Raw genomic sequence first — 27,832 nt, forward strand, 5'->3', positions numbered from 1 at the left:
TTGGAATTTGTTTACTAGTACAGAGCCAAAAGACTACAACACTGTTGGCGAGATGGAAAAGTCCATTCATGTGGCCTAGTTTGAACAAGGCATTGTATTGTGGCACAGGGGAGGTGGCAGTCCTATCCAAGACAAAGTGGACCAGTCAGTTGGGCATCAGTGAAATAGTCTGTCTATACAGTGGCAGGGGAGGGGTGGGGTCATGGGATCATGCTCACAACACTCACAACACAGCCAACATCGCAAGATTCACAGTCTGACAAAATCTGGACGGAATCTTGAAATTTCTTTTGAAGAGTGCTTGCTGAGTAAAAATTCAATCCTGGTCAATAGTAGGTGGAGGCTGATGTGCGCAGGTTGAGCTGGGCAGCTGATGTTGATTTCCTAATATAGCTGCCAATTCCCTGTCACTGATGGCTTGATGTTGGGTGTTGAAAATGACATAGGAGATCATTGGTGCTGGAAAGGATCATGTGATTGTTGGAACAGTTGTTTAGAAGATCTTTGGAACTCTGCGTCCTCCGGGATAGCTGGGGGGGCCATGTGGCCTGGGAGGGGGGCCCTGCCGTCATAGTGACTGTCGAAGCCTTCTCAGCTGAGGAAATGGTGGCATTTAAATGACCTGATTAACTGCATGGGGACAGCAGTATTATCTAACTCTTGGCATATTTTTTCACCATTTTAGTATCAGAAACTTACAGAATTTTGATGTTATAATAGGCTGTTAAATAAAAAAACTAATTATGTAGAATAAACTAACCACAACAATGAATGCAGTCCTTCTGAGTGTTCGAGACTTATCCTTTTTTTTGTTGTTGTTGTTGTGTTAGGGGAAAAATGTATAGAAAACTTGTCTAATTTGCATTTCATAGAGAACTGTTAGGTAGTTTTGATGGAATAGCCCTACATTTTTTTTGGTAAACAAGGAGGTAGGGCTGTACCAACTGTTTTTGTTTTTTCATTGCATTCAGATCTTCTATTGAAATTTTCAAATGAAGCTTTGAAGCTTTGTCTGTTTTTGTTCATTTTTAATGACGTCCTAAAAACATTTCAGAAACAGAATCCTCAATTTAATGAAGCGTTTCATTAGATTAAATTAATTGATCTTTGTATTAATTTAATTTTCTTTAATGACTAACGCTTCAGTTTCATCAACAGTTTTTTTTTTATTATTATTTTTTATTGCGGTTATATTTAAATCTAATGGATGGTGCGTGTTACTTGAGTTTTGTGTCATCGCATTGTGTACTGTTGAAGGTGTCTCATAAAGTTGGTGTTAAACAGTCTTTTTTATTGGTATTTGTAATTTCTCTGTAAAATTTATACGAAGGAATTGGCTTCGGTGACAGCGACTTTTGTATGTAGGTAGAAATAGTAATATAAGCAGTTTCCTAGCAAATTGAAAAAAATATGGCCTTTCACTTCTTTACACACGTTACCAAAAATGCGTGGGGCTTAAGCCAAAGCTCAGATTGCATGACACTAAAAGGAGAATGGTTGATACATAGTGTGAGTTGACCAGACTCTACAGTCATGGGTTTTGGAAAAATCACACATCAAACACAGTTGCACACTATCACCATATTCATTTTGGCCACGTGTGTACAACAGAAACGGAACACTTTCCAAATACATTTCAAATATAGTAGTGACTGAAGAGTGTGAGAAAATGTTGCTCTGTTCAGAAACAAGCAGTCAGATGAACACTGTCAAAAAGAAACTGCTTTCAACCCTGCAAGTGTATGGCAAGTGTATATCACTTGCCATACAAATTGCAACGGACATGCTATCACCATAGCCACACTTTTGCTGCTTCATTTGATCATTCAGGTAATTTAAGTTCCATACTGAGTGCTGCCTGAAGGCAACCTTGTGAAGTAGTTAAGAGCAGCATGCAAAAAGTGAAGACCCCATCCATTATATGAATCTGCCTTACATTTCCATGACGCAATGCATGAATGCTTGGGCTGCAACATTAAGACCTCGCTGAATAATATTAGAAGTGCATGGGAGTTTAGTGTCTGTGATTTATATGACCTCCCCTCCTTTTTCTTCTTCGCTGTCGTTCTTCATGCATGGCAATGCAGACAAAAGAGTGGTCCTGGGCTCGGACAAGCCCTGTGAAGGTGTAGCAACATCCCTTCGCTTTCCTTCTCAACCAGGCTCATTCACTCCTGGTAATTACGGGAGTGAAGCAGGGCCGCCAGATGGACAACCGGATTCACCGATAAAGACATCTCCTGTTTCCGAACGAATAAAGGCACTGGAAGCACTTGCAGCCAAAAAGAAGGAACCTGATTTTAGAAGTGAAGGTTACTCACACTACAGAGACCGTCACCATGAGAAATCTCCCATTGAGACCTCAAAATCTCCCATTGAGACTTCAAAATCTCTTACTGAGACCTCAAAATCTCCTACTGAGACACCCAAATCTTCCACTGAGACCCCAAAGTCTCTTACTGATACCCCAAAATCTCCCACTGAGAAAATGACACCAATTGTCCAGACAAGAGGAGGTTCTGATCAGGAGTCACCGGAATCTCCCTTTGAAGTACTTGGAGATTTAAGACAAATGAATGAATTTGAAGAAACAGAAGAGTGGATGAAGGCTCATTTACCTCCTGTGCCAGACTTTGATGCTGTAGCTTTAATTAAAGGCACCGTAACTTCAGACAATGTTACATCAAAGGAGGAGAAGGAGACTGACATAGTTCTACCTGATGCTCCTGCTGCCTTTGCTGGTGTCCCTGATGCTTTCATGGATTCTCCCGTTGAAGCACCAAAACTGAAGGATGACTTCAGTGATGCACAGAAGCAGCCAAGTGTTGAGGAATCTGAGTTTGACCTTAGTTTTTTGCCAACAGCCTACATGTGGGATCAGCAGGAAAAATCAGGTGCCCAACCTCCATCGAATCAAAATTCAGCACTTCCAGCTTCACCTGCACCTCCTGCAGGATTTGGCTCCCCTGTGGGCACCGATGCTAAACAGAATATGTCTGATGACAAGAAGCCCACTTGGACTGGAGATCTAGAGCCCCCAGAGGCAAGTGAAGCAGACAGCTCAGGAGAGTCAGATGATACAGTCATTGAAGATGGTGTCTCTGTTCCTCCTCCATCCTCTGATTCACCAGTTTCAAATGATCCTACCACTACCCCTGCCTCAGCAGCTCCAAATCTTCCTGCTGAGGAAATTGTGACTCCACCACCTAAGTCTGAGAGGAAGCTAATGCAGGTTCCAACAATCAATGTTATTGAGACTGATGAGCCGAATTACAGTGATGAGGAGATGGAAATGGAGCTTGAACCAGAGGAAGATGAGGACTATGAAGTTGTAAAAGACCCAGCCAGAGAGGCTCCAAAAACCCCAGAACCAGAGTCGGAAGACAGTAAAAATGAACCACCCAAGACACGCCCCTTAGAAACTGAATTCATGGAAGGCTACTCTCCTCCATCCTCTCCTGTGGACTCTGATTCTGAATACTCTCCCAAACACAAGATACTCAAATCTCTTCCTGAAACAGTCAATCAGGAATCTGCATCAAAACCTGAGGCCCTACCCAATCAAACTGATTCAAAAGACTTGGCATCTGAGTTTTCCCAACCACAATCTGAAAAATCACAGACCTCTTCCAATCAAGTAAATGATGAACCCTCACCTTTCATGGTCACAAATGATGAAGTGGACTTCCCAGATAATGATGATGAGTGGTCAGATGAAGCACAAGATATCCTGGTCAAACCTTCCAAGACGGATCTTGCATTCATGGAACAAACTCCTAACACCCAATCCAAAGTGGATGAAAAGAGCGACACGGCTGCAAAAGATTCTTGTATGGAGGGAGCTCCCCTTTCTAAAACCAGCTTCATGCAAGATGATATCTATGACAGACAATCGTTTGATTATGATTATGATGCATCCTCTCCTTTGGATGACATTGATGACAAAGGGCTAAGCAATGCTAAGCAGCGGTTTCTTTCTGAGCCTGACAACCTGGAAGATTTCACTTCAATGAATGATGATGAAGCCTTCCCCAAGCCAGATGTTCAACCATCTGTAAGAGATTATCCCCAAGATCCATATGCCTCTTTCCAAAATGAAACAATAAGCAGCATCAATGAGCAAGATTTGAGGAAAATGACCACCGACATTGTTACAGACAACATGGCAAATGGCAACTCCCTCCCAGGACAGAAAGATGACTCAAAGATCCAACAGGACACTAAAGAAGGTCACCACGCACCTGACACAAGTAGCCCAGAAAGCGTTGACCCTGACAGCTCAGTTTCTGAGCCTACAGATAGCTTTGTGGAGTTCATGCGGGAGTGCCTGAAATCAAGGCAGGATGAAGAATCTGACAAGGTACACCAAGGTGTCCCCACCAAGAACGAGTTCTACAAAACTGATTTGCCTCATTCCCAGTCCCCTCCAACCATGGTGATGGATCTTGAACAAGAACAGCTTACCATCAGTGCTCTCAAAGAGCTGGGCAGCAGTCAAGAAGAGGAGGAGGAAATGGTGTCTCTCCAGTCCAAAGTTCCTGACCAGGACAAAGTTAACCTCAATGCAACTCCTATACAACAGTCTTCCGTTACCTCAGTTTCAAATCCTCCATGTCCCAAAAGCAATCCTGTCTTCGACAGCACATATTCCAAAGAGGTAGAAGCCATCGACGAATGGGTGGCTGAAGCTTATCATCTTGCTGAGCATGTCTTGACAGCAATACTAACCCACTTATCAGGTAACACGTCTTCCCTCTGGGCAGTAGGCCTGCTAACCTCATGCAGTCACCTCAGAAGAACCCCTTTCCTCACTTGCACCTGTTCCTTTTGTGTTTCTATGTTTACACAGTCTGCACATGTAGGAATAGGCTTTATGTCAAGAAAAAAACAGCCATTTGGTGATTGTCAATAGATCTCTTCCCAGCCATCTCCTTATTTTGGTCTGTGGAGAGTAGCCTGCCCTTTGATTTATGGAAGCCACTTCTTGTCACCTCTCAACAAGGAGTTGCAAAGCAGCACAGAAAGGCTTTTAGTATGCCTCAAGTTTTAATATGAAAGTGTTCATATTTGCTCTTACACTTTATGTATAATGTCCCTTTTGAAGGCATTCGTTGTCTTCCCTTTGGTTGCACACAAGTAAAGTTTAGCAAGTAATTGTTTGGAAAAAGAAGAGAGGTTGCAAAAGAGGTTCAAATCCTGCCTTTTTTCTCAACTCTGCACACCTTGCAATCATTACATAAAGTGTTGGAAAGTTAAGTCTGTTGGTAAAAGTTCACAATCAATGTATTTCTCCCATCAGTGACCACTAGTGAGTTTGTCAACTTACATAATGGAATGTCCACTGGAGGTTCACGTTAGAAGCCTCTTAGATAAGTAGCCCAACGTTTTCCCTCTTTACTTCTTTACAACAATCTATGCTGAACTTTGTTGTTCAGTCTCTGGCAAGAATTGTAGTTGCTTAAGATTGAACCTGGTCACTGGTTTTGTAAGATGTAGACTTTAAATTGAAGAAATGAATGAGATTTTAATGTTTTCATATGCAGACAACTGTTTTATCATTTAAAATGATCAACAAAAAGGTTATTAAATCTACTGTTACCAACAGAGTTTACTGTTTACAAGTCACATTGCATTTTGAATCAAACCACTTGCAGCTGAACAAAGTTTAGCTCTGTTGGAGAAATAAGTTATTTTGTAGATTCAGTTGATCATGAGCACATTTCTTCATCAGCTGACATGGACTTACAAAGCCCATAGTCGTTAGTGCAGATTATTACAGCATAATAGCACATGTGCGGCATGAAATGCCAAAAAGCACTTAGACATTCTGACACAAGAACACCTTCTCCAATTACCTAACTGCCTGACGCAATAAGGAATACCAGACAAAACTCCTTTGAGAGAGAGACACGTCTAAATGTCCAGGGATACTACCTTTGGGTTTACATGTAATGCTAAATGACATTTCATGATGATATCATTTAATATCATATTGCCCACCATTGGTCACACAAATCTTTGTCTTGAAAGTCATAGGGGCTTGATGGCAGTTGTCAGGGATTAGAGTAGCCAAACCACAGTGTACTATCCTATAAGAACACTAAGGCTGCATATGGTCTAGTGATCCTGACTTCATCTGAGCTTTTGACCCTGTCCTGCCCTCTGTCCTTTACAGCTGGGCAGTGCTCCATTGACTGAGCATGGGTGGGGGTTTAAATATGGTGGCCAAGTGTTGGCTTGCAAGAACCTTGGAAGTCACGGGTTGCAGTCAATCCCCGGTGTCGGGTTTCTGCCTTGATGCAACTTTCCACAGCACACTTGGTGAAGACCATGACATGATGACAAGGCATGGTACAAATAATAAAGTGATGCGAAATTAATTGCATACCTTAAGGCTGCCGCATTGCAAATTATTTTGGTGCCATAATTCATTCTCTGGTTTCAGGCAAGATTTCATCTTGGGAAATTAATTTGCGGTCAGGTCTTGCAGTCCTCACCTGTCCTGTTTTCCTCTCTTCATTCAGGTTCAGCTGTCCTGTTTCCTCTAAAACCTAAGTTTAAATATGATAACTGTTATAAACCCACCTGTTTCCAAGCACCACAGTTTACTGTGATGATTATTGTATACATATACTTGTCATTAAAAGCTGACCCGAGCAAGGACAAACTACTTGTAGGTGTTATTTTTCAGCAGCCAGTTCTGCAGTACCCTCTCCTCTGCAAACATGATCTCCATTCCACACACATATGCACATAGGTTGGTATGCAGACAGTAATCCTGACACGTTCAATGGTATGTCTACATGTGTTGAATACTTTACTCTGGAGTTGGCACACCAAAAAACAGACTGCTGGTGCTCTCGCAACCAGAAACTAGGGGAAAGTGTGCAACAAAAGCATAGAGGAAATCCAGTCAGTTTAACTTCATTGAAAAGCTGTTATGTCTGTTGTTCTGTGAAGCTGGTTAGCCGTGCACATAATGTAATTGTTTCCTTATTGTGATATTAATGACTTGGTGTTTTAGAGGAAGATCTGTTTTGTGTCGTGTTCTGTAGAGGAGCCCGTGTTGTTGAATCCTCCCCCTCCAGCCATGAGCTTGTGCTATTTTAGTGCTTCTCTGCAGTGCTGCTCCACAACTCAGTAGGTTATTAGGCGGGGTACATTTGGCTAGGTGAGTTTGCTTCAGCTGGTCTGCCTGTTGTCATGCTGGATAAGCCTGACACTTGCTCCACATACGTTTTTAAGTAAAAGAACCCCCCTTTTTTCCCCCAAAGATTCTATCACAGTCATCTGTCAGTGAAATCCAAATGTGATTCTATTCATTTTGTCTTCTAGTACCAGACTTGTTAACAGGGCCTGAAAGATTAAGTTAAACCAAGCAGTCAATTTTTGTTAATCCTCCGTGTGAAGATTTGTAAAATGGCGGGAAGGCACATGTAAATACTTGAATCAAAGTGAACCTGTATCAGTGGTTGGCATTTGACATTAAGCTGTTTGACATGGACCTGTAATGTCTTGTTTCTTGGGGTTATTATCTTGCTTATAGTCAGAGGCAATAACTTCTGTCAGGATTTGTAATTGGGTCACATGAAGGAAGAAACAAAAGTTTGAACAGGCATAATGGTTTGTTACATAACCATATTGCCAAGTACTCCATCATTGTTTTGGTTTTCCATCCCTTTTCAGAGAAAAAGCACATAGCTGCGTCCTCAATATGGTGAGTTTATAATGTATACGCTATCGTCATGCTTTTGAAACTTATAGTTGTTGCGTCTGAAATATCCTGCACTAAATCTTAATTCCCAACTGAGTTTGATTTGTTTTAAGTCCTGGGTGAAATGTACCTTTCCTACACAGAGTCAGCATAGGGTCTTTCTATTTTTGCAGTAAATCATTATATTTGGGCTCCACTAAGCACTCAGGCTTCAATTTACTAAGCAGCAGATGTGGGGTCAAGTCATTGTTTTGAAAGTCGTAATTAAGTGTCAGGTTGTTGCACTCAAGTTCTGAATGAACTGATATCTTGATGTGGAAGTTATAATGTGCTCTTAACCAAATGCCATTTTAACAACAGAACCGTGACTTATTGTTCTTTGTGCAACTTCAAATGTAAAACAAAGTTCACAGTTGATGTCTGTAATTTTCAACCTACACTGTTTGCATGCTGCAATTCTTTTTTGTTGACCACCTCATAGTTTTTCCGTGCAAACAAAATGATCTTTGGTATAATTTTTTCCAACTGGAGCTCAGTAATGCAACATCTTATTTTGTCAGCCCAAAACTCAATGTTCTGACATTTTATAGACCAAAGTCCATGAGAGCCTCGCAGTGGAGAAGGTGCAACCAGAGAATGGCTGGAATCTTCGCTTAATTAATTACTTCAAAGTCAAGTTGCGGATTCATTTTCTGCTGATTGACTAATTGAATCATTTGATTAATGGACTGATTAGCCCCTGCTTTTATCGGCTTTATTTCACTGGACATGTGGGACAGTTATTGACTGAATATTTGGTCAGTGTGATAATGGGTAGTGTCACATGCTGTAGGCCAGCGACCAATTTAGAGGGACCAGTGGTCCTGAATGGTCACTGATGGGATTAGGTATGTTATGTACAGTGGGATTGTGCTCAGTTGTCTGTCTGCAGATGGCTTAGATTTAGACGACACAAGCGTGCCTATGGATTTATTCACAGCATCAGTGCTGACAACAATTCCCTGTCACATGGAGTTTAGGCTAACATTTGCTGTACATCATGTGTTGAAACTTTATTAAAGCACATAGTTTTTGGCTGAACATGTGATGTCATTTACATAAAGCGGTGCAGTGTGCCTACCTACATAAGTGAAGTTTGTGCTTCTGATGCAGTTCTTTGAAAACAACCAGTAGACTCAAGTTAACATATCAATAAGTCAACACCTTTTTCTACTTTCAGTTTGAATTATCACGTACAGGATGGTAGCAGGTTGTTTGTGCGCGGGCCTGTGGTTGAGTGTGTAGCTTTAAGAGCAGCACAGGGAAAGCAGGCCACTGCGCCTCAGCAGAGCAGAGCGAGGGCGAGAGAGAGAGATAATGAACGAGGGCCATCAAGCTCCGGCTGCCTCCCTGTGGGTACCGGCAGCAAAGCATGCTGGGAGGACGCACACACCCCTGCAGTGCAGGGTGAGGAAACCCCGCTAATGGTTGCTGTCAGATGAAAACATTACATCAACTTTGTTTCCAGCTCGATCACCCAGCGGTTTAGTTTTCTGAAAAGGTATTAATGAATCCACTTGTCTGCGGATATGGTCAGCCATGTTTTGATAGGTGGAAACTGTATTGTTCTGTAGTTATGAGGTTTTCACACACTCATTGTGGGCACAACAGACAGATTGGAGAACAATAGAGCTCTCTCTGTTTCTGTCTGAGCCCCAGAGCAGTGCTGCTGCTGCTTTACTCTCACATTCTTGTAAACAGGTTCAGCTCCTGGCATACGGAGCATTATTGTTTGTTAATTAACTCTAACTGCAAAACATTAGCAGCAAATTGTTAAGTCAGACAAGCCATGTGGTATTCAATATAATGGAAAAGATAACAGGACTAGAACATAAGAATCAGATAAGTGTGTGATGTAGCAGATGACCACATCATCATATTCAAGTGTTCAACTGGTAGCTGCAAATAACAAATATTTGCCAACTTATCAATATAATGGATGATGTTCAAACTAACTTGCTGCGTCACAAACTGTCTTCATCTTTCTTGGAGTCCTGTGCATCACCTCGGTAAAGTTACTGTATCGCCGGCCTTCACACTGGCCTACATCTTTCTTGAGGCTGTCTAATAGAACCACAAACTGAGCTAACCAGCTCATGGCAGCTACAGCCAAGTTAGCAGCAGTGCATGTCAGTGTTACAAGGGAAAAGGTTCATGTTGCAACAGTCTTCTCATGCTTTCATCCCGGGCCTAACGGCACGTTGCAGCTCCCAATTGGAGTTTGAAGTGAGTTTTTTCCCCAGTGTTTGATGAATAAGTGAAAGCGTGGTCGACTAAGACACTTCTCGCTGACAGTTTAGTCGACTAGTGACAGTTTGGATTATTGCCACATACAGTATTACTGGCAAAATTAATTTGCTGGTCCTTGTAAAGTGGTTAGTGTTGAAAGCTAAAGCTAAAGTCGGACTATTGTTGCTGGTCATAAGATGCTAGCACTAGCCAGTCACAATGGCACTCCACTAACTACACATAGTTAATGGTTAATTCAAGGCAAATATTTGTCCTGTAAACTCAGTCTCATAACTGAGTGCAAACCATGCTTGTTTTGTTGAGCAGTTTTTACTCTGAAATGGCAAGGTGTGCATGGTGCAACACAAGCTAACAGGCTACGGTAGCGTTCTCTTTGTTGAACCCTGCAGCTCTGTCTTCCATCAAAGGTCAGCTCTGTCAAGACCGTTCTCAGTCTGCAGCACGATTTGCATGTTAAATTTTTTTATTAAAGCTGAACTCTACACAAAAGAGTTTTAGTTTAGTACAGTTTTACTTTATTAACAACATGTGCATGCAAATCTGATCATAGCAGGAGTATTGTTAAAATGCAATTCAAATTTTATAGTTTGTGTCCGTGTGATATTTGGAGTGCCACATTCAGGATAGTCCTGGAGTTCACATCTTTATGGGTGTGAATTTTTCCCATGAATAAGATCAATAAGTCTTTTAATAAAGACTTTTTTAAAAGTCTTTTAAAAAGATATCAGTCTCTCTCCTTGTAAACTGCTCAACAGCCGTTCTTTGTGCATTTATTGGCTTCTGTGAGAGAAACTATCATGACAAAACCATTAAAATGAATCCATTTCACTCTGAATGATGATGTAGCTGTTGTAAATGCTGGTGTGACTGAGCCATAAACTTGTAAGTCTGTAAAATATGGAAGGAGGGAATGGAAATGTATTCAAATAGCTACTACTCCATATAAAGAGCAGATGGTGTCGCTTTGAACCGACAAACTTTAAAAAGGGATTTTAACAAAACAAGTTGACAGGCAGGATTAAGTACAAAAAGCTGGCATTTGTTAACAAAAATATTCCTGGAAGAGAGGGGAACAAAATGGAACTGAAAGTCAGCTAAACTATATTAACCACTGACAATGAAGTGTCAGTAGCAAAATTCAGCCCATAATTTAAAGCTTTATTGGAGTTTGTTTCACAATGTGGTCAGTTTTAAGACTGTAATTAGTTGTGGTGTTGTATTGGGCAGCATTGTATTGAAAGACGTTCCCGTTAACCCACACTTAAGTATTCCCAAAGTCCCAGTCAGGAACATGAAAACATCTGAAGGAATTAAGATTCCCTCTGCAACTTGTAGTCAGAGTTGGGCTGCAAAGGATCCTGTGGCAAAAATTAAATTCAAGCTTTCTACATTTCTGTGTAGTCAGTGCCCTACAAAAGAAGCAAATAGTTTGCTGTAGCTGTTTTCTGTGAGATGTGTGTGTGAGATCCTATATACCGTGTGTTCCCATTAAAGTAGCTGGAGCACTGAGGCCTGAACTGTCCCCGAGGCACAAGCCCACGTGGTTTCTCCACCACTTACACGAGGCTTTTTTAAATACCCCCTTTTTTCCCCACGCAGAGGGAAGGAGTGGCAGTTTGAGAGTGCCAACCCATTCCAGCATTACATAACCGCCTTGTATAGAGGCTATCACTTCTGCATGCACGACTCCTCACAGGGCATGCATACAAACATGAAACAGGCATCTACAGCAGTGTGCCTTCCTCAGTCTCAACCACACGTCAAAGGAGATTTATGAAGCATATTTGTGTTTTATTGGGCCTAAGTTCCACAGTTGGACGTGTGTTTTTACTAGGTCTGGCTGATACTTTTTCATGTTTTACAAAGCTAGTGCCAGTAATTATTATTTTTTTTTTTAATTAAAGTAATAGGTTGAGAATCACCAGAGGCGGCAACCTATAATGTGATTTATTACCTTTTTTCAACTGCAAATTATGTCCCCAAAAGCAACTATTGGTTATTTTCATTTGAGTCGATTAATCAGTTGATTATTTTCTGGATTAATCAATTGATAGTTGTTTGTTTTAAATTGTCAGAAAATTGTGAAAAATGCTAGTCAGTCTCCCAAAACCTAAGTTGTAAAAATACTCAAACCGATAAATCAATTGTCAAAATAGTTGGCGACTAAATTAATAATCGATTAAACAATTAATTGTTGCACTTCCATCTTTCCAGATAATTGTAGCAATACCCAAACATAAGTGGTCATTGAAATTATGCATTTTAATGTGACATTTTTATTTATATGAATCTTGAGGATATAAAAAAAATCTTTTAAAATGACAAAAACAGAAAATCTCATTTTAATCTGACATTTTGCAGTAACGCTACATTTGCATTAGGTGTAGGTGATATAGCTACAATCGGCTTTCACTGTATATGCAATTTTATGTTACGGTAACCATTTATATCATGATACAGCAGTCTAAATGTCCTGTAAATTGAATTAAGAAATTTTAAAATAAGCATACTGCACTTCATCACATTTGATTATTTATGTCTTTTATTTGATCCTTAATTCAAACTCATGAGACAAAACTTGAGTTAAAAACAAGACTTCAAACCGTAAAAGTAACGTTCTTTCAAAAAAGAAGCTCTAAGGTTCCAAACGAGAACAATAATTTCAAGCATGACAGGTTTTAAGAGTAACAGATGTAAATAAAAACCAGCCTGGTTAGGGTGCCTCCTGTTCTGTACTTACAGATCCACTCTCCTCCATGTTTTCTTGTTGCTCTCTTTCTATATTAGTGGCGCATTATCACCACCAACTGTCACTGTCATATCACATGGAAACGTGGTCAGCACTCCTGCCAAATCACGTTAGTTGTGAGGCAGCTGGATTCGCAAAATCACGCAAGAAAAGTTCCCATGGTGGAAATGGTATTGCCAAATTTCTACTGGTGGACACGCACCGTAATATTGCCTGTGGCTCACTGGTGGTGGAGGTTCTTTTATACTTGAATGATAAAAGATCAATACTTGGCCTCCATGAATTGATATAATATTGCCACGCAAATTATTGCGATATGCTGCAGTATTGCATCTTTTTACAGGACTTTATTTGAAACAGGTTTATATTTGAGAACTGACTTAATTTCCAATTCCCCCCATTTATTTTGTCAAGTCTTTATTTGGGTCTGCTAGCTATTAGTTGAGACTTTGGCATTTAAATTTACAGACATACTGTAGTTATACAGTTTTTTGTTGTTTTGTTTTTTTAAACACATGTTGGAACAGACTTCTAGATTGTTCACTTGTAGCTGAGTTTTAGGACAAACCTAATGCAACTTAATATCCTGATAGTTTGAGCAACCCAACATCAGTCTAACTCCCTCTTCTTCACTCCTCCTCCTCCTCATCTCTGCAGTGAAGGATCTGATCCACTGGCGAGACCCCAAGAAGTCGGGCTTGGTGTTCGGTGTGTCTCTGCTGCTGCTGCTGTCGCTGGCAGCCTTCAGCGTCATCAGCGTGGTGTCCTACCTACTGCTGGCCCTGCTCTGTGTCACCATCACCTTCCGCATCTACAAGTCTGTCGTCCAGGCCGTGCAGAAGTCCAACGATGGACACCCCTTCAAGTAAGTCTGAGTCCTCTCTAGAAATGACCTTTTCTTTCTTATCTGGGTGATTTGCTTGACCTGGCTTTGAGAAGGCCAAAGACAATGTTGTTAGTTTGATGCACCTATTGGCAAAGTATTCAGTGTTTCTTTCAGGGCTTAGGTTTGTGTGAAAACAGAGAGGATTGTCAGTGTATTCCAGAACCACACCAAAATATTAGCCTGATATTGGACTAGCACGATGACGGTGCACAGCTCCTTAGCTTTACCGAGTTCATTTTCAATTTTTAGTCCCTGGACAGGAAATGGAGAATAACATCTCTGCTAAAAATCCTTGTAGTATATATGTGGTACAAAAACACAATTACAAGACATAACATAACATGTTGCCCAATATATTGTTTTTACAGAATATAATACATATGTATATTTGAACCCTTTTCTTTGTTCAAGTTGTTCTATTAATAGATACTCTATAAATTTATAGCTATTTATAATTATTAAAAGTACCAGTGAAAGTTGACTGAACACTTTACTGATGTCATTTTGGATTTTATATATATGAATAAGAAATATTGGCCAATATATGACCAATATATATTTTTATCTGTTCTTTTACTACATAATATCAGCATCATCCCCAAACATCCAGCAGTTGAAGCCTAAACTGAAGCAAACTTTCATTCATTTGAAAATCTCAGCATTTTTTAACTTTTTTTCCTGCAGAACGTAAAGATACGAGACTCACGTGTGCTGTCACAATACTGGAATGTCTAACTTTGATACAGTACCTTAAAAATATTGATATGATGGCATTTTCAATACCATGCAGGAAAAATTACGCAACATTGAGTTCATAAAACTTAAATTTTTTGTTTACAGATAACTATAACATGATGAGAATCCGAATCCCTTTAGAAACTTTTTCCCTTTAAAGCAGGACTTTAAAAATAATGAAATAATCTTATTATAGGGATGGTTTGACACCACTTTTTCATGTCTGATACTGATATCAATACTGCAACCTTGAGTGTCTGCTGATACTAATACAGTACCAATCCAATACTGTCTTTTCCCTCTCTTAAACAACTAAGTACGTCTAATGTATTAATGCCTGTAAATGGATGCACTTTACTTAACCAGGCCTCCAAAAAAACATCATGCTCCAACTGTGAAACAAACCCATAAAAGAAGGAATATGCAGCCCACAGCGTGACTCAGTTATACTGCTGCCATTCAAACATTCAAAATTAAACTTCATCTGTTACTTGTGACACTTGTCTCTCTACAGCATGTCGCTCAAAGTTTAGCTAAGCAATTATGTGATCGTTTAGACTAATGGATCATATTGGATTATACCGGTTTTCACCTCCCTGATATCCGATCCGGTGATTTTTGGCCAGTATCTGACTGATGCTGATACTGAGGATCAGTTTGGCTCATCCTAATTTAATTAACTAATCCTAGAAATTAAGTTTGGGTAATGGTACTCTGTGTAAAGCACAAGAGCAGCTAAGTTGATTTAATTCTGTTCATGGTTCAAGGAGGCATAGCTACATGGGCACTGCAGAAGTGTGTGTGTGTGTGTGTGTGTGTGTGTGTGTGTGTGTAAAACTCTCTGTTGGAGCGGAGAGAAAGAACATTCAGCTGGTACTGGTGTATCACCACAGAAAATGAGTATTGAAAGCATTTTAAATGTTCAGAATCAATATGAATCAATGTGTTTGACGTCTCACTTACAGGCCAGTTGCAGCTGAAGTATTTCTAACACTTGGAATGTTTAGGTTGATAAATGCTATGGGACACGGAGTCAGATGCCCTGCACGTGTTGCAGCACTCATCACAAAGCATTCAGCCATGAAAAGATGTAATATCTTCACCGGCTGTATGGAATAATGTAAAGAGGATAAATAATTGATTGAGATAACTCGTTGCAGTTCACTGAGCCATGTTGCTGCCCTGCGCTGCCACACGTTTTACACCACTGCCCCGTATAAACCAGTAAACTCCACGCAGCACTGAAGATGACTACGTTTCAGAATGTTGGAGGTCAGGTTATGCCATTGCCTGATGTAACCTCTGCTTTTATTTATAGAACAACTTTTATGGTGGGGCCAGAGCCCAGGGGAGGGCCTCCTACAGTTCAGAACACAGCTCCTCTTCAGAGGCACAACACCAAATCCTCCTCATAGCTCATTAAGACCCCCCGAGCCAAATCATTCAGAAAAGGAGACAATGAAACCGATGTAGTTGTGTGAAAATGGCACAAACAGCTGGAATATGTCTCTTTACTTCAGTACACACAGTAATATGATGCAGCTTGGTTCTCTCAATGCTACATTCTCAAGTTACAGCTGCAGATAAGTATTTTTTATGTTAATTCATGTATTCTTTAATTTTCAGTTAATAATTTATTTCATTAAATGCAGAAGAATGTCCATCTAAAGCTCCCATAGTCCAACATTGTCCAAGGTGACATCCTGAAACTGAGAAAAGCTGTAAATATGCACATAACTCCACGCTGAATCTAGCAAATTCTTTCAGCACGCTCAGTCTCCAACACTATCACAATACTTTGTGCCAATTCGATATTACAATTTATTGTGATTTTTGTTTGCTTTTTTAACACTAGCAGTAGTATTGTTGCTATATTGCATATAAAAGTAGCAAGTAAAATACTTTTTGAAGTAAACTATAGCCGTACTTGTTAATCAAGCTGGTGCCATAAGAAAATAATTAACATGATAAGATGCTTGGCTGAAATAAGAGCCTCTGCAGACTGCACACAGTATAATGAGTAAGCATTGAAATGAACATCCTTCACATATGAAATTAAGCTTTGAAACTGTGAATGTTGAGGTTTGACAGTTTGAGGTTGCCCTAGTTTGTCAGTGAGGCGTTTTGAAGTCAGAGTAATTTGAGTTAGCATTGTGAAGTAAGAAGCTATTGGTTTGTCTACAGGTCAGAGGAAATATGTATGAAAGGATGAGTACATGTGCCGTTTTATATTAAGCATGTTGAGTTAAATGGATCTGTTTCAAAATAATTGTGATGCTAATTTCTATTAGCACGTCAATGGGAATTCTCATTACGTGTTATCATTGAGCTAAAAACGTGATTCAGGAATGGTCAAAAAAGAACCATGATACTTCAGTGAAACGATTTTTATTTCTCCCACCCCAAATATTTACCATATTTTCCATAATTTGGTGCAGTGTTGTCTCCATCAGTACAGTACCAGAGTCTCTGAGCTTCTCTGCTCAGAAATGCTGTTTTTATCCATTAACATCATCATTCGTCATTGTTTCAACCACTGTGAAGCTGCTGTCAGTCAAACACAACACTTCCTGTGTCCATTCATCACAAACAAGTGGGATTCTTCCCCTTGAGCTGAGAAAGTGTTGAACTTGCACTCGAGTATTAATTGATTATAAAATCATTACAATTATTAAAAAATCAGTGTGTGCGAATGTCAACTATTTTTATAATTGATTAATCGTTTTTAATTTTTTTTTTAAGAAGAAAAGTAAAAATTCCCTGATTTCAGCTTCTTAAATGTGTTTTTGCTTTCTCTACTCTTCCATAACACTAAACTGAATGTCTGTCTGTTGAGAGCAAAACAAGACATCTGACACGTCACCGTAGGCTGCGGGAAACACTGACCAACATTTTTCACCATTTTCTGACCAAACAAGTGGCAACTGAGAAAATAATGTAAGCAATGATAGATTGATTTACTTGGGCAGATTATCTGGCATTTTGAGATGGTCGGCATTGACCTGTGTTCACGAGACCAACAAATAAAAAATGTCTCTTTTGAAAATACCAGTCACTTTCTCAAATCTACACTATAACCTAGTGTACTTTTCTGTTTCACTAATTATTGTGAATTCAATAGAAAACAACATGATACATGATAAGATAGCCATGTATATTAGACTGCAATGAGCATAAAATGATGGAATTATACCTGAATTTTCTTTGTTTTAACATCTGCATTATATACTGGCAATCGGCCGCCCTGCTCTTTAAATATCAGCATCTGCCTCTAAAAAAAACCCACATCTGTGGACCACTAAACAGAACAGCAGTATGAACAGCACATGAGAACAGCAGATCAGAAAACGGAGAGAGAAGAGCAGTAGTGGGAATTGTAAATAAAAGCCCATCCCCTGCAGTAAATTTGGAATTTCATGGTAGGTTCATTTCAAGTAAGAAAACTTCAGAAGTTACTTCAGTTCTCTGTTTTGAAAGAACTCCTCAGTTTCAAAACCTCGTGTCTGACTACAGACTGGAAAGAGAGTTTTGAAAGTAAGAAATCTGTAGAGTTGCCCAAGTGATCATTAAACCGTTGGTATTGATCAACAGCCTTATAAACCTTACAGTCACACTTCCAGTGTTTGAGTCAGGTTGTTTTTGCTACGTGGTTTGAAGATTCTAAAGATTTGCTCTTTTAAGCCACTAAAGAAAATCTGTAATCTGTAAGTTAGTTTCCTCTGTAAAGGGACAGTTCACCCAGAATCAAAAATGCTTATTTTTACTCTGGCCTTTAGTGCGGTTTATCCATCCATACTGTTTTGGAGATATCTGCTGTAGAGGTATCTGCCTTCTCTCTGGTATAATGGGACTAAATGACACTCAACTTGTGGTGTTCAAAGAACCAAAAAAAAAAAACATTTGAAAAACTCAGCAGCAGTGTCTCATTGCAGAAACCATGACCTGGTTACTCAAGATAATCCACACACCTTTTTTGTGAGCAGTCTGCAGTTGAATCTCCTGGAACTACTTTAGAATCAATTGGAACTACTTTCTTGTAATAGAAACAAAGTAGTTCCTACATTAAACTGCTCACAACCAGGTCTGTGGTTTATCTTCAGTAAAGGGGTCATGATTTTTGTGAAGAGACACTGTTTTTTGAATTTTTCAAATGTTTTATTGTTTTATTATTTATTGGTGCTTTGAGCACCACATGCAGAGTGCTATTTAGCTCCATTATATTGGAGAGAGGGCAGACATCTCTATGGCTGATATCCAGAAGTCTGCAACTTGCACTAGCACTACTTACCTTGTGAGGCAGCTGGATTCACAAGAATCCATCTTGCCAGGTTTAGGTGTGATGACAGCGAGAAGTGTCCATGGAAGCGAGTCGTCTCAAACAAACAGTGGCAGCTGCTGAAGTGGTTAGTGTAGATACTGTGATGGCATCAGTTATATCAGAACTGGAGAGTATTTCTTCATTGAAAGAAGAGCAAAGAACAGCACTGAAGGCTTTCACTCTTCTGCCATCTGGCTTTGGCAAGAGTTTGATCTGATTGGTTGACATTAGCATGTGGTAGATGTGATAGACAGATGGTTCATCCAATCACCTGTTTTTTGAAAGTGCTTGCCCTTTTCCAAACAGTTTCTAAGGATGACTTCCCAGATGGTTCTGTGTCACAAACTATCTCGCGTGTCAGGTTGTAGCACTACAGGTGGACTGTCCCTTTAAATCTTTTCACCACAGGCTGTTTTCTGTCTGTTTTCCTGCAGCACTCTCAGGCCGGTCGCTAAGCCTCATTTTGTACTCACCTTCTCCTCCTCCTCTTCCTCCCTCTCTGCAGAACGCTGATAGAGAAGGATGTCAGCATCCCTCCCGAGACCTTCCGCAAGCACGTGGACACCAGTCTGACCTACATCAACCGAGCCCTGAAGCAGATGAGCCGCCTCTTCCTGGTCGAGGACCTCGTGGACTCCCTGAAGGTGAGCAGCTCCAGCCTTCAGTCACTGTCCACCATCATCCTCACTTTGAATCATTTAGTCTGCTTATAATGGGAATCTGTCCCATAAAGCTTCCTCTCCTGGGTCAGGCCTTTTTATAGCTCTGACTGGTACTGTAGTAACTCATCACCACTAGGGGAAAATCAGTCAAATTATAGTCCCAATCTGATCTGTACTGTTAAAATAAACCCCAGCAGTTCTGATGATATTGTTGGATGATAATTATTCAGGGAATAAAACCCAAACAGGTGGCTGGAATGCAGCAACTACACATTAAGATTTCCAATCAGGCCACACCATTTATCCAGCTGTCATGAAACACATCTGTCTTACTGATCTACAAACGTGCTTCCAGAATTAACCCGTCAGCTGGGAAAACTTCCTGACTGTTAAGTGGGATATTTAATGTTGTCACAATTAAAATGTGGAAGGAAAAGATGGTGTGACATTACATCTAGGTGGTTTTATTTATTCAGAATTGTCTAAGGTAAAGTGTTACAAGATCAACCAAAAGTGAACACAATGAAGACTGTAAAACAGTTCATCAGTTTGTCACAGCAACAGTTTGATGTTTGCTTGTTCTAGGTGAAGTTGGTGTGGGCTATGATGTAAGAACTAAGTTCAAGTTCAAGTTATTTGCACAGTAAGCACACGGCACATGTACGTGGAGAGAGTTACTGTTTTCTGTAATCAGTACTCCTGTCCTCACGGGCCATGAAGTGATCCCTGTGTTGTGTGACCCTGCTGGAAGAGAAGGGGACTAACTCCACTGTCTGCATTCTGAGTCACACTACATTCTAAAATTCAGCTGAGCAGTCTGAGCCAGACCAATCAAGTCCAGGGGTTTTTATTTATGCATTTGTTTCCACATTAAAAATATAATAATTAAACTATAGTCATCAAAAGATATGTGTACACAAAGACATTCACATGTGTACAGAAACATTTACACTGGGTTGCACCAACAAATGTTAATTTAATCTAAGATTAGTTTCAAGTACAGTTCAGCAAAACTAGGTTTAAAATGAAAAAAATAAATCCCGATTTAAAATTAAATAGAGGTCTGTTGCATAAGTAAAGAATAATCTCCGTTTAGAAAACCCTGTTTTAGTAATATAAACCAAAATTAAATTAAGTTTGATCAGTATGGAGATGCTTGCTTACCCGGATTAAACTAAAAACTGTTAACTTTTGGCCACTTTGTATTCCTTGTTTTATTTTATTGTTTGTTTATTGTTTGCTGGCTAACTTAGCTAAAAAGTTTACAAAATGTTATATTGTTTGTGAGCTAGCTACAAGGTTAACAAGACGTTACATTGTTTACTGGCTAACTTGGCTAAAAAGTTAACAAAATGTTAATTTTTTTAGCCTTTTAGCTAGACAGTATGTTTGCTTGCTAGCTAAAAAGGTAGTCTAATTAACCTACTTGTGACGGCTCGGCAGAGAAGATTTAAGTTCTCCTCCTTTGAGAGCAACCATTTTAAAGTTTAAAGGTAATAGTGGATTACATTTAAAATTGTTGTTTAAAGTTTTGGTCCAACAGTATTAAATTTAATCTAGCTTTAGAGTAAAAATAAACAGTTTTTTAAAGAGGTTGGTGCAACATATATTTAAGTTTAATCATAATTTTTATTAGATTTAAAAATAAACTCAGCCTTTAATGTTCATCTTTTCGGAATTATATGAATTTAAGGTGAATATAAGCTTGTACAAGAGAGGTAGGAAGGAACAGAATTGCATTTAGCCCTGTGAGATTGATGTGTTTTGAGAGGTCGTCAGTATTTTTTGATTTGAAAATGATGAAGACAAACTGGTTGTTTTGGCAGTGATGTGTCTGGTTAACTGCCTCGCCTCCGTTAAAGAGCAGCTCACAGCAGCTTACACTGAGCTCTTCTATGATACCTTCTGGGACTGTTTCCCACGCAGTCTCAAAGAGGGCTGCAAGCATTTTATTAACTGAAACTGAGGAATGGAAAGACGACTACAAAATATAGAAAATAAGGAAGAGTGGAGAAAAATAAATATCTATAACAATTATTTTTATCTCTAGCTCTAGACTTACATTCCACAAAAAATCAGTGTGTGCAGCGAAGCAAACTGGGTGATTTGGGACACTGGACGCCATTTTGGAGTCACCAATCAGCCCCGCACTGTCCTGGATTGGATTCACCACTGGCATATAAACTCAGGCTATATCTCATGTTTACATCAACAGCAAAGAAAATCAATAACAGTATCAGCAGCATCTTCTATTGTTGTCTGTCCCACAGCTGCTTATTTCTCTGGCCAACCAGACAGCACGCAGAAATGAGGACAGTCCCCCTGTGGCCTTTTTAATGACGTATGTCCAAAACATCCCAGTTTCCAAAGTACAGTAAAAACACAAGGAAGAACCTCACACCAAAGCCTCATAAGGTTCTTAGAAATTCAGGTTCTGAAAGGCCCCAAATTATGGGTTGATGAGTCCCAGTCTGTCCCTTTAAAGGTCCTTCACACACCCACACGTTCTGAATGATTCAAACTCGGTCTGTGTACAGACAAGGAGAGTACATGTGGAGGTTGTCCCCGTCTGACATATGCAACAGAGCCAACAGGAGGAGCAGGCAGCTAGCAGTGGAGCTCGGTGTGTCCACACTTCCACAGTCCTGAGCAGAGAGCTGATCAGGCTACACAAGATAACACCTGTATGGGTGGATCCTGACTGTGCAGGGTGTGTAGTCTTGGGAACAAACTTGTTCACAGTTGTTTGAACGCTGCTTTTGTTTCACTAATATAAACTCAGCAGTTTTAGCGAGGTGTGGCCTGTAAGATTAATAATTTAACAGGCTACATAAGCCATCTGACAGCATTCTGTCGTAGGTCTGAGAGAGTGAGCGAGAGAGAGAGATAATAAATCTTTTTCTACTTGGACAGGCCTGGATTAACTCGAGGTTAAGAGTTGACAGAATAGAGAAGGAGAATAAAACCAGAGCATCCTCTCTGCTAGCAGCTGCTGGCCTATCAGATTATAACAAGCAGCCATTAGAGCAGAGCCATGGTCAATGTCGCTATCAGCCAAGCAGCAGTGATATTTAGTCCACATGAACCCAGTCTGGGCTTGACAGGAGAGTTAGATCAGCAACCCCCACTTCTCCTTCACCACTGTCATGTCATTAATCACATATAGAAGTTCTGTGATCATATATACATTTTTTCAAAATAAGAAAGGAAAAATATGTAGCCATTGCATGTGCAAAAATGAGTCATGGTTAGAGCCAGTAACCATATATTGTATATTAAATAGGTTGAAATCATTTAATATACGATGTTGGTTGAAGCGATTTGTTTCCCCCCTCTTCCCTAAGCACGGTGGATGCAGGCAGGCTGCAGAAGCTCTGCAGGAGCGCAGGATGCATGTGGCCTCATAAATTGATAGTAACAAGCGAGGGCGAGTCTTCCACTGTTCGTTGACCAGCTGTTAGAACTGTCAGTTGTCTGTCAACATAAAGGTCAGACTGTTGTCCTGAAAACAAAAGCCCACTGCTCTGAAATAACACACACTGGATGATGACTTACGTAGCTGCCTGTCTCACTGCTGCCAAACTCCATTAACATTTTGCTCAATTTAACAGTTATAACCATCTACGGCTTCTAGAAGATTATTAATGATTTTTTACAACTCGTATACAGACACAAACGCATTTAGCAAAAATTCTGTAATAATTTGAACTCTCACTAGTGTGAAAGAAACAGTTATTCTGGTCCAGAGTGGAAATTTTAAAGGGTGCCACCTTGGTTGTAGTGTTCATGTCAAATGAAGCGTGTTTCCTCAATCTTTGATGACACATCGTGGACATTTTGAGTTATTACAGTAAATATATTCTCTTTTAAACAAATGGTATGAATAGTTTTCCTAATTCTCATTCTATTTGTGTTACAGTGTGATGCTTTACTGCAGTAAAGCTTTAATACATCAGATCTCACTGCATTGGAAGACATTCATAATCACACAATGAGTATTCACTCCTATTGTAAGTTTCTAAAGGATGGAGCTTTAAGTTTTGACTGTGAGAATGAAATGAGAGTTTAAGGCTGAATGTGTGTTTTTGAAATCAGGCCCCTGAAAACAACTTAATAATGACAAATTGATATAATATTGAGAAAACACAGGTCAACTGATACACTTATCTTCAGCAGTCCTCTAACTTATTACTCTTCTACAGCAGTTTTTTCGATATTATATTAATTATTTTTATAAAGTTACAATATTTGCTGATATCAGAGAGTCTGGAGCAAATATGTCAGTTCCTCTCAGGGGCCTGAAATCAATATGAGCACATAATCACCTGCCCATTTAACACATTCAGTGACAGCAGTCTGCTGCCCCTTTCTTTTCTGCTTTTAGCCATAAAGTTAAACGCAGCACATAAATAATTGTAACCAGTTCAAGGATAAATCTGTAAGATATTCACTGTAATAAATCAGAAAATGACCACAATGTTCATCAGAGATCGAGGAAATACGTTAAGTTAAAGTCACTTCACTGTATATAACTGTTTTGTATGTCTTTTTCAATAATAATAGAAGGAGTTGATGTATGTAACGGTTAAATTGAGCAAAATGTTAATGGAGTTTGGCAGGCAGTGAGACAGACAGCCACTTAACTCATAGTCTAGAGTGTATTTTTCAGGATAATGGGTTTAACTTTACATTGACAGACAATCAACAGTTATAAACAGCTGATCAGCTTAAATTGTTGAACTCACCCTCTCTTGTTGCATGCATCCTGCGCTCCTGCTCCTGCACTGTCAAATTGTAATTCACATTTTCTGTGATCACATTTGTTTGGGCGGACCTGAGACACGGCTTGGTGACATGCTGGAGCCATGGTCCCCAAACACTATATAAGCCCCATGACCCGACACACTGCCTCCCTCTTCAGCGACTCTCAGTCCAAATCAGCCCAGCAGCTCACTTCAGTTCCAACAACCTGACACAGAAGAAAAACAAAACATCCTGCCACCGTCCTCTGACTCTGGTGGCTCAAACATGTCAGGACATGTCCAATAAAGCTGCTAGACGGAGCATCCATGTTTCAGGTGGTTTTGAGGTCATAGTGGTGTTTAACACTGAGACAGTGGAGTGGACACGCCCCCAGAGTTTCAGAGCAGATACAATCGCTCATTTTTTTCATGATTTTGAAACCTAATTTATATACTTAATGACTTTTTTTAATTCTTCAAATTTGTCTGGGTGGTTAACATCACATTTCTGTGGTGTGATAAACTCACAACAGACATTTGTGGTTGCTTTAGATCAACTTTAATGCAACTTTGCATCAGTGACATTGGATCATTGATCATTAAATCAATACATCGGTCCTGATGAGTGGATACTTCCACCCTGATGAGCCTGAGAGTAATACCACCACCATTAATGTCTTTCCTGCTGTTATTAAAGACACAGTTAAAGAGTTTACAGTATGATGTCCTCAGATATTTGAACGAGGCGGACATGAAGTGTTGGATGTTGTCTCTGACTTCCTCTGTGGGCTTCTTTGTTTGCTGTTCTCTCCAGCTGGCTGTGGTCATGTGGCTGTTCACCTACGTAGGAGCTGTCTTCAATGGAATCACCATCCTCATCCTGGGTAAGCACCGTGGGAACCAAGACTCAGTGCCACATTCAGCATGTTTCAGGACAAAGTGGACGTTTCTGGTTTACCCACTGGAATGCTCGCATACTAAATCACCTCAGTCACATATTAGTTATGAATTCTTAGCAGTAAACTTCTACACACTTGCAGCGTTCTATAGTTGGCTGTGCTTTTCTTCACTAGAAATGACACAAAGAATGGTGTACCAGTTGATTGTTTCTCAGCTTGTTTTCCACCTTCTTATTATCAGAGGACAGTTTTTAGCTTCAACCCGTCTAAGCAACTTTCAACAAAGCAGGAAGGACAAAATATAGGTCAAAGGACTGCTTCAGTTTATTCATGGAAAGGCATAGAGAAGCCATGGAGTTTTATATCAGGGCCAAGGTGGAAACTATGATAGGGCTGCAACTAATGACTATTGTCATTGTTGATTCATCTGTTGATCATTTTCTCTATTAATCAATTAGTTGTTTGGTCTATAAAATGTCAGGAAATGATGGAAAAGATTTACCACAGTCCAAGATGATGTCCTCAAATGTCTTGTTTTGTCCACAACTCAAAAATATTCAGTTTATTGTCAGAGAGGAGTAAAGAAACCAGAAAATATTCACATTTAAGAAGCTGAAATCGGGGAAATTGGCCATGTTTTATTTAAAAAATGATTCAAATTAATTTTAAAAATAGTTGATTAATAGTCGATTACTAATCAATTAATCAGGTTTGAACACAGTCAGATTCTGGTTGCTGACATTTTATAACAGCAGCATACATAATAACATGGCGTGCTGTTAAAATTGAGCAGTATGTAAAAGTTGCAGACACAAGTCTCTCCATGAGACCCTGCTGGCCCTCGGGTGTTTTGATGCTCATTTATTCTGCTGGTCCAACAGCTTTCCAGCATTTTACAGTGTAGCTTCATTATAAAACACAACAATAGAAATGAGTTGTTTTTCCATTTCCAATAATAAAAACAAAACTTAAAGTAAGTATACATACTAACCCTACACCTAACCCTTGCATGCATTACATAAATATAGACATATACATGCAGATCGCAGAAACAAATTTAAACAAAAGAAGGCCGTTTTGGGAAAATCCAGATTTTCCACTTCACCCAGATTTCCATGACGCCTCATGGAGAAGGTATTTCTTTCTAGGGCTGGGAAATATATTGATTTTGTATCATGTCGTGATATGAGACTAGGTATTGCGACGGTTACGATATCATTGTCGTTACATTGTAATATGTCAGAAGTGTTGTCTTTTCCTGATTTTAAAGGCTGCATTACAGTAAAGTCAATTTTTAGATGTAATTTATGAGCTTAGTCATGATATCCACATTACTAGTGATTATTTATCAAAAAATCTCAAACTGTGTTAGTATAAAACACTAATAGTCATCCTTACAATATTGTAGCAATATCAGTATTGAGGTGTTTGGTCAAAACTATTGTGATATTTGATTTTCTCTGTATTGCCCAGCAATAATTTGGTTAACTTACTTGATCACGTTAGCCACTTCCACCCTTTAGAGTACACAACATCGTCAATCACAACCTACATGATCAGTAATCATCACTATCGACCAGTATGAAACCTCACTTTCATGATAGGGTCTTCAGCTGTATCGCCCCAGGCCTCATTCTTTCGATTTTAAAGATCACAAATGATGTCGTATCAGTCCACTATTGATGGGGTCACTGGCTTGAAGTCATTTCCTTCTTATTGCGTCTTTGGCAGCTACACTCAGGATTCCAAGCAAGTCTTTTAGGATTTTGTAGTAAAATTTATAGTTGTTGAATGCAAGTCTCTCTCCAATTAGTTTTGTAAAAAAAATATAATCACTAATTCTGTGTAAATGTTAATCCAAAAAATGGACATTTTTGGCCAGAACAAGTGGTAGTAGTTTAGTCCCAAGCAGCTTCTTGGGAGCTGTTATGCCCCACCCCTACGCCCCTACTGGGGCAATTAACACACCACAAATAATAAATAAAAAAACACAAATAACCCACAGAGACACACCTTTAAAACAACCAAATGTAAGGGATTTATTGACACAAAATACAAATTAAGATACAAAATAAAGACTAACAAAAGGCATTAAAACATAAGTACACAAAATAATTCCATGTTGAGAGGCAGAACAGCAGCAGTCTTTGCTTTTAAGCACCTCAATCAGGACAGGTGCGTCTCACGAGCAGTAAACTGGTGGAGCTGGAGAGAGACGGAGCAAAGGGACGCAGCAGAGGGAAAACCCCATACAGCTGTAACAGAGCCACAGTTCATCCAGCAGCTGGAAGAGACTCCTCCACTCAAATGTTCCCCTTGAGATTGAACTTGATATTTCTCCTTTGAAATTCACAATATTTCGAATATTTTAATTCTGAGATAAATGTGAGCTCTGATGTTCAGCCTTCCTTTCGCTCTTCTCCTGATAATTTCACATCTAACTCTGAATTAAGACGTTTATTTTATCCATACCAGAGTTGGTGATTGTTGGAACAGTGGAAAGCCAAGCCAAGATGGTTTTAGTGAGTTTTATTCTGTTTCTGTACAGCTTGACTGTATGTTTTTTTGTAAATGGAGTCTGGTAGGTTTGGCAGGAACAATTAATCGTCCGTTTCTGGTTAAACAAAAAGGATCTTACTCTTACATAGGCTTAAACAGTATCTATTTTTTCACTCCTGTGCACGTTCCTGACATTTCACCAGGCTGTAAAATATATGGTGGTGTTTATGTGAAAAAACTTGTGACAGAAGTCATTATACCATATGTGACACTATCTAGCTTTATGGCTAATATGCAGTTAGCCTTCTTAGACATGTCTTGGTGGGTTAAAATACTAAT

General features: G+C 39.5%; 1 protein-coding gene across 2 annotated transcripts in view; it reads left to right on the top strand.

Moving 5' to 3' along the window:
* Positions 1 to 27,832, top strand: part of rtn3 (reticulon 3) — a 44,378-nt gene that overhangs the window by 11,264 nt on the left and 5,282 nt on the right. For both annotated transcript variants that reach the window (XM_084712660.1, XM_084712662.1), the window contains 3 exons: positions 13,410 to 13,617; positions 19,197 to 19,335; positions 24,910 to 24,979. In XM_084712660.1, coding sequence (XP_084568786.1) covers positions 13,410 to 13,617; positions 19,197 to 19,335; positions 24,910 to 24,979 — 417 coding nt within the window. The remainder of the gene's footprint in view (positions 1 to 13,409; positions 13,618 to 19,196; positions 19,336 to 24,909; positions 24,980 to 27,832) is intronic.

This window comes from Lutjanus erythropterus, chromosome 23 (assembly GCF_056507025.1).
Source record: "Lutjanus erythropterus isolate fLutEry1 chromosome 23, fLutEry1.hap2, whole genome shotgun sequence".
NCBI classification, from domain to species: domain Eukaryota; kingdom Metazoa; phylum Chordata; class Actinopteri; order Lutjaniformes; family Lutjanidae; genus Lutjanus; species Lutjanus erythropterus.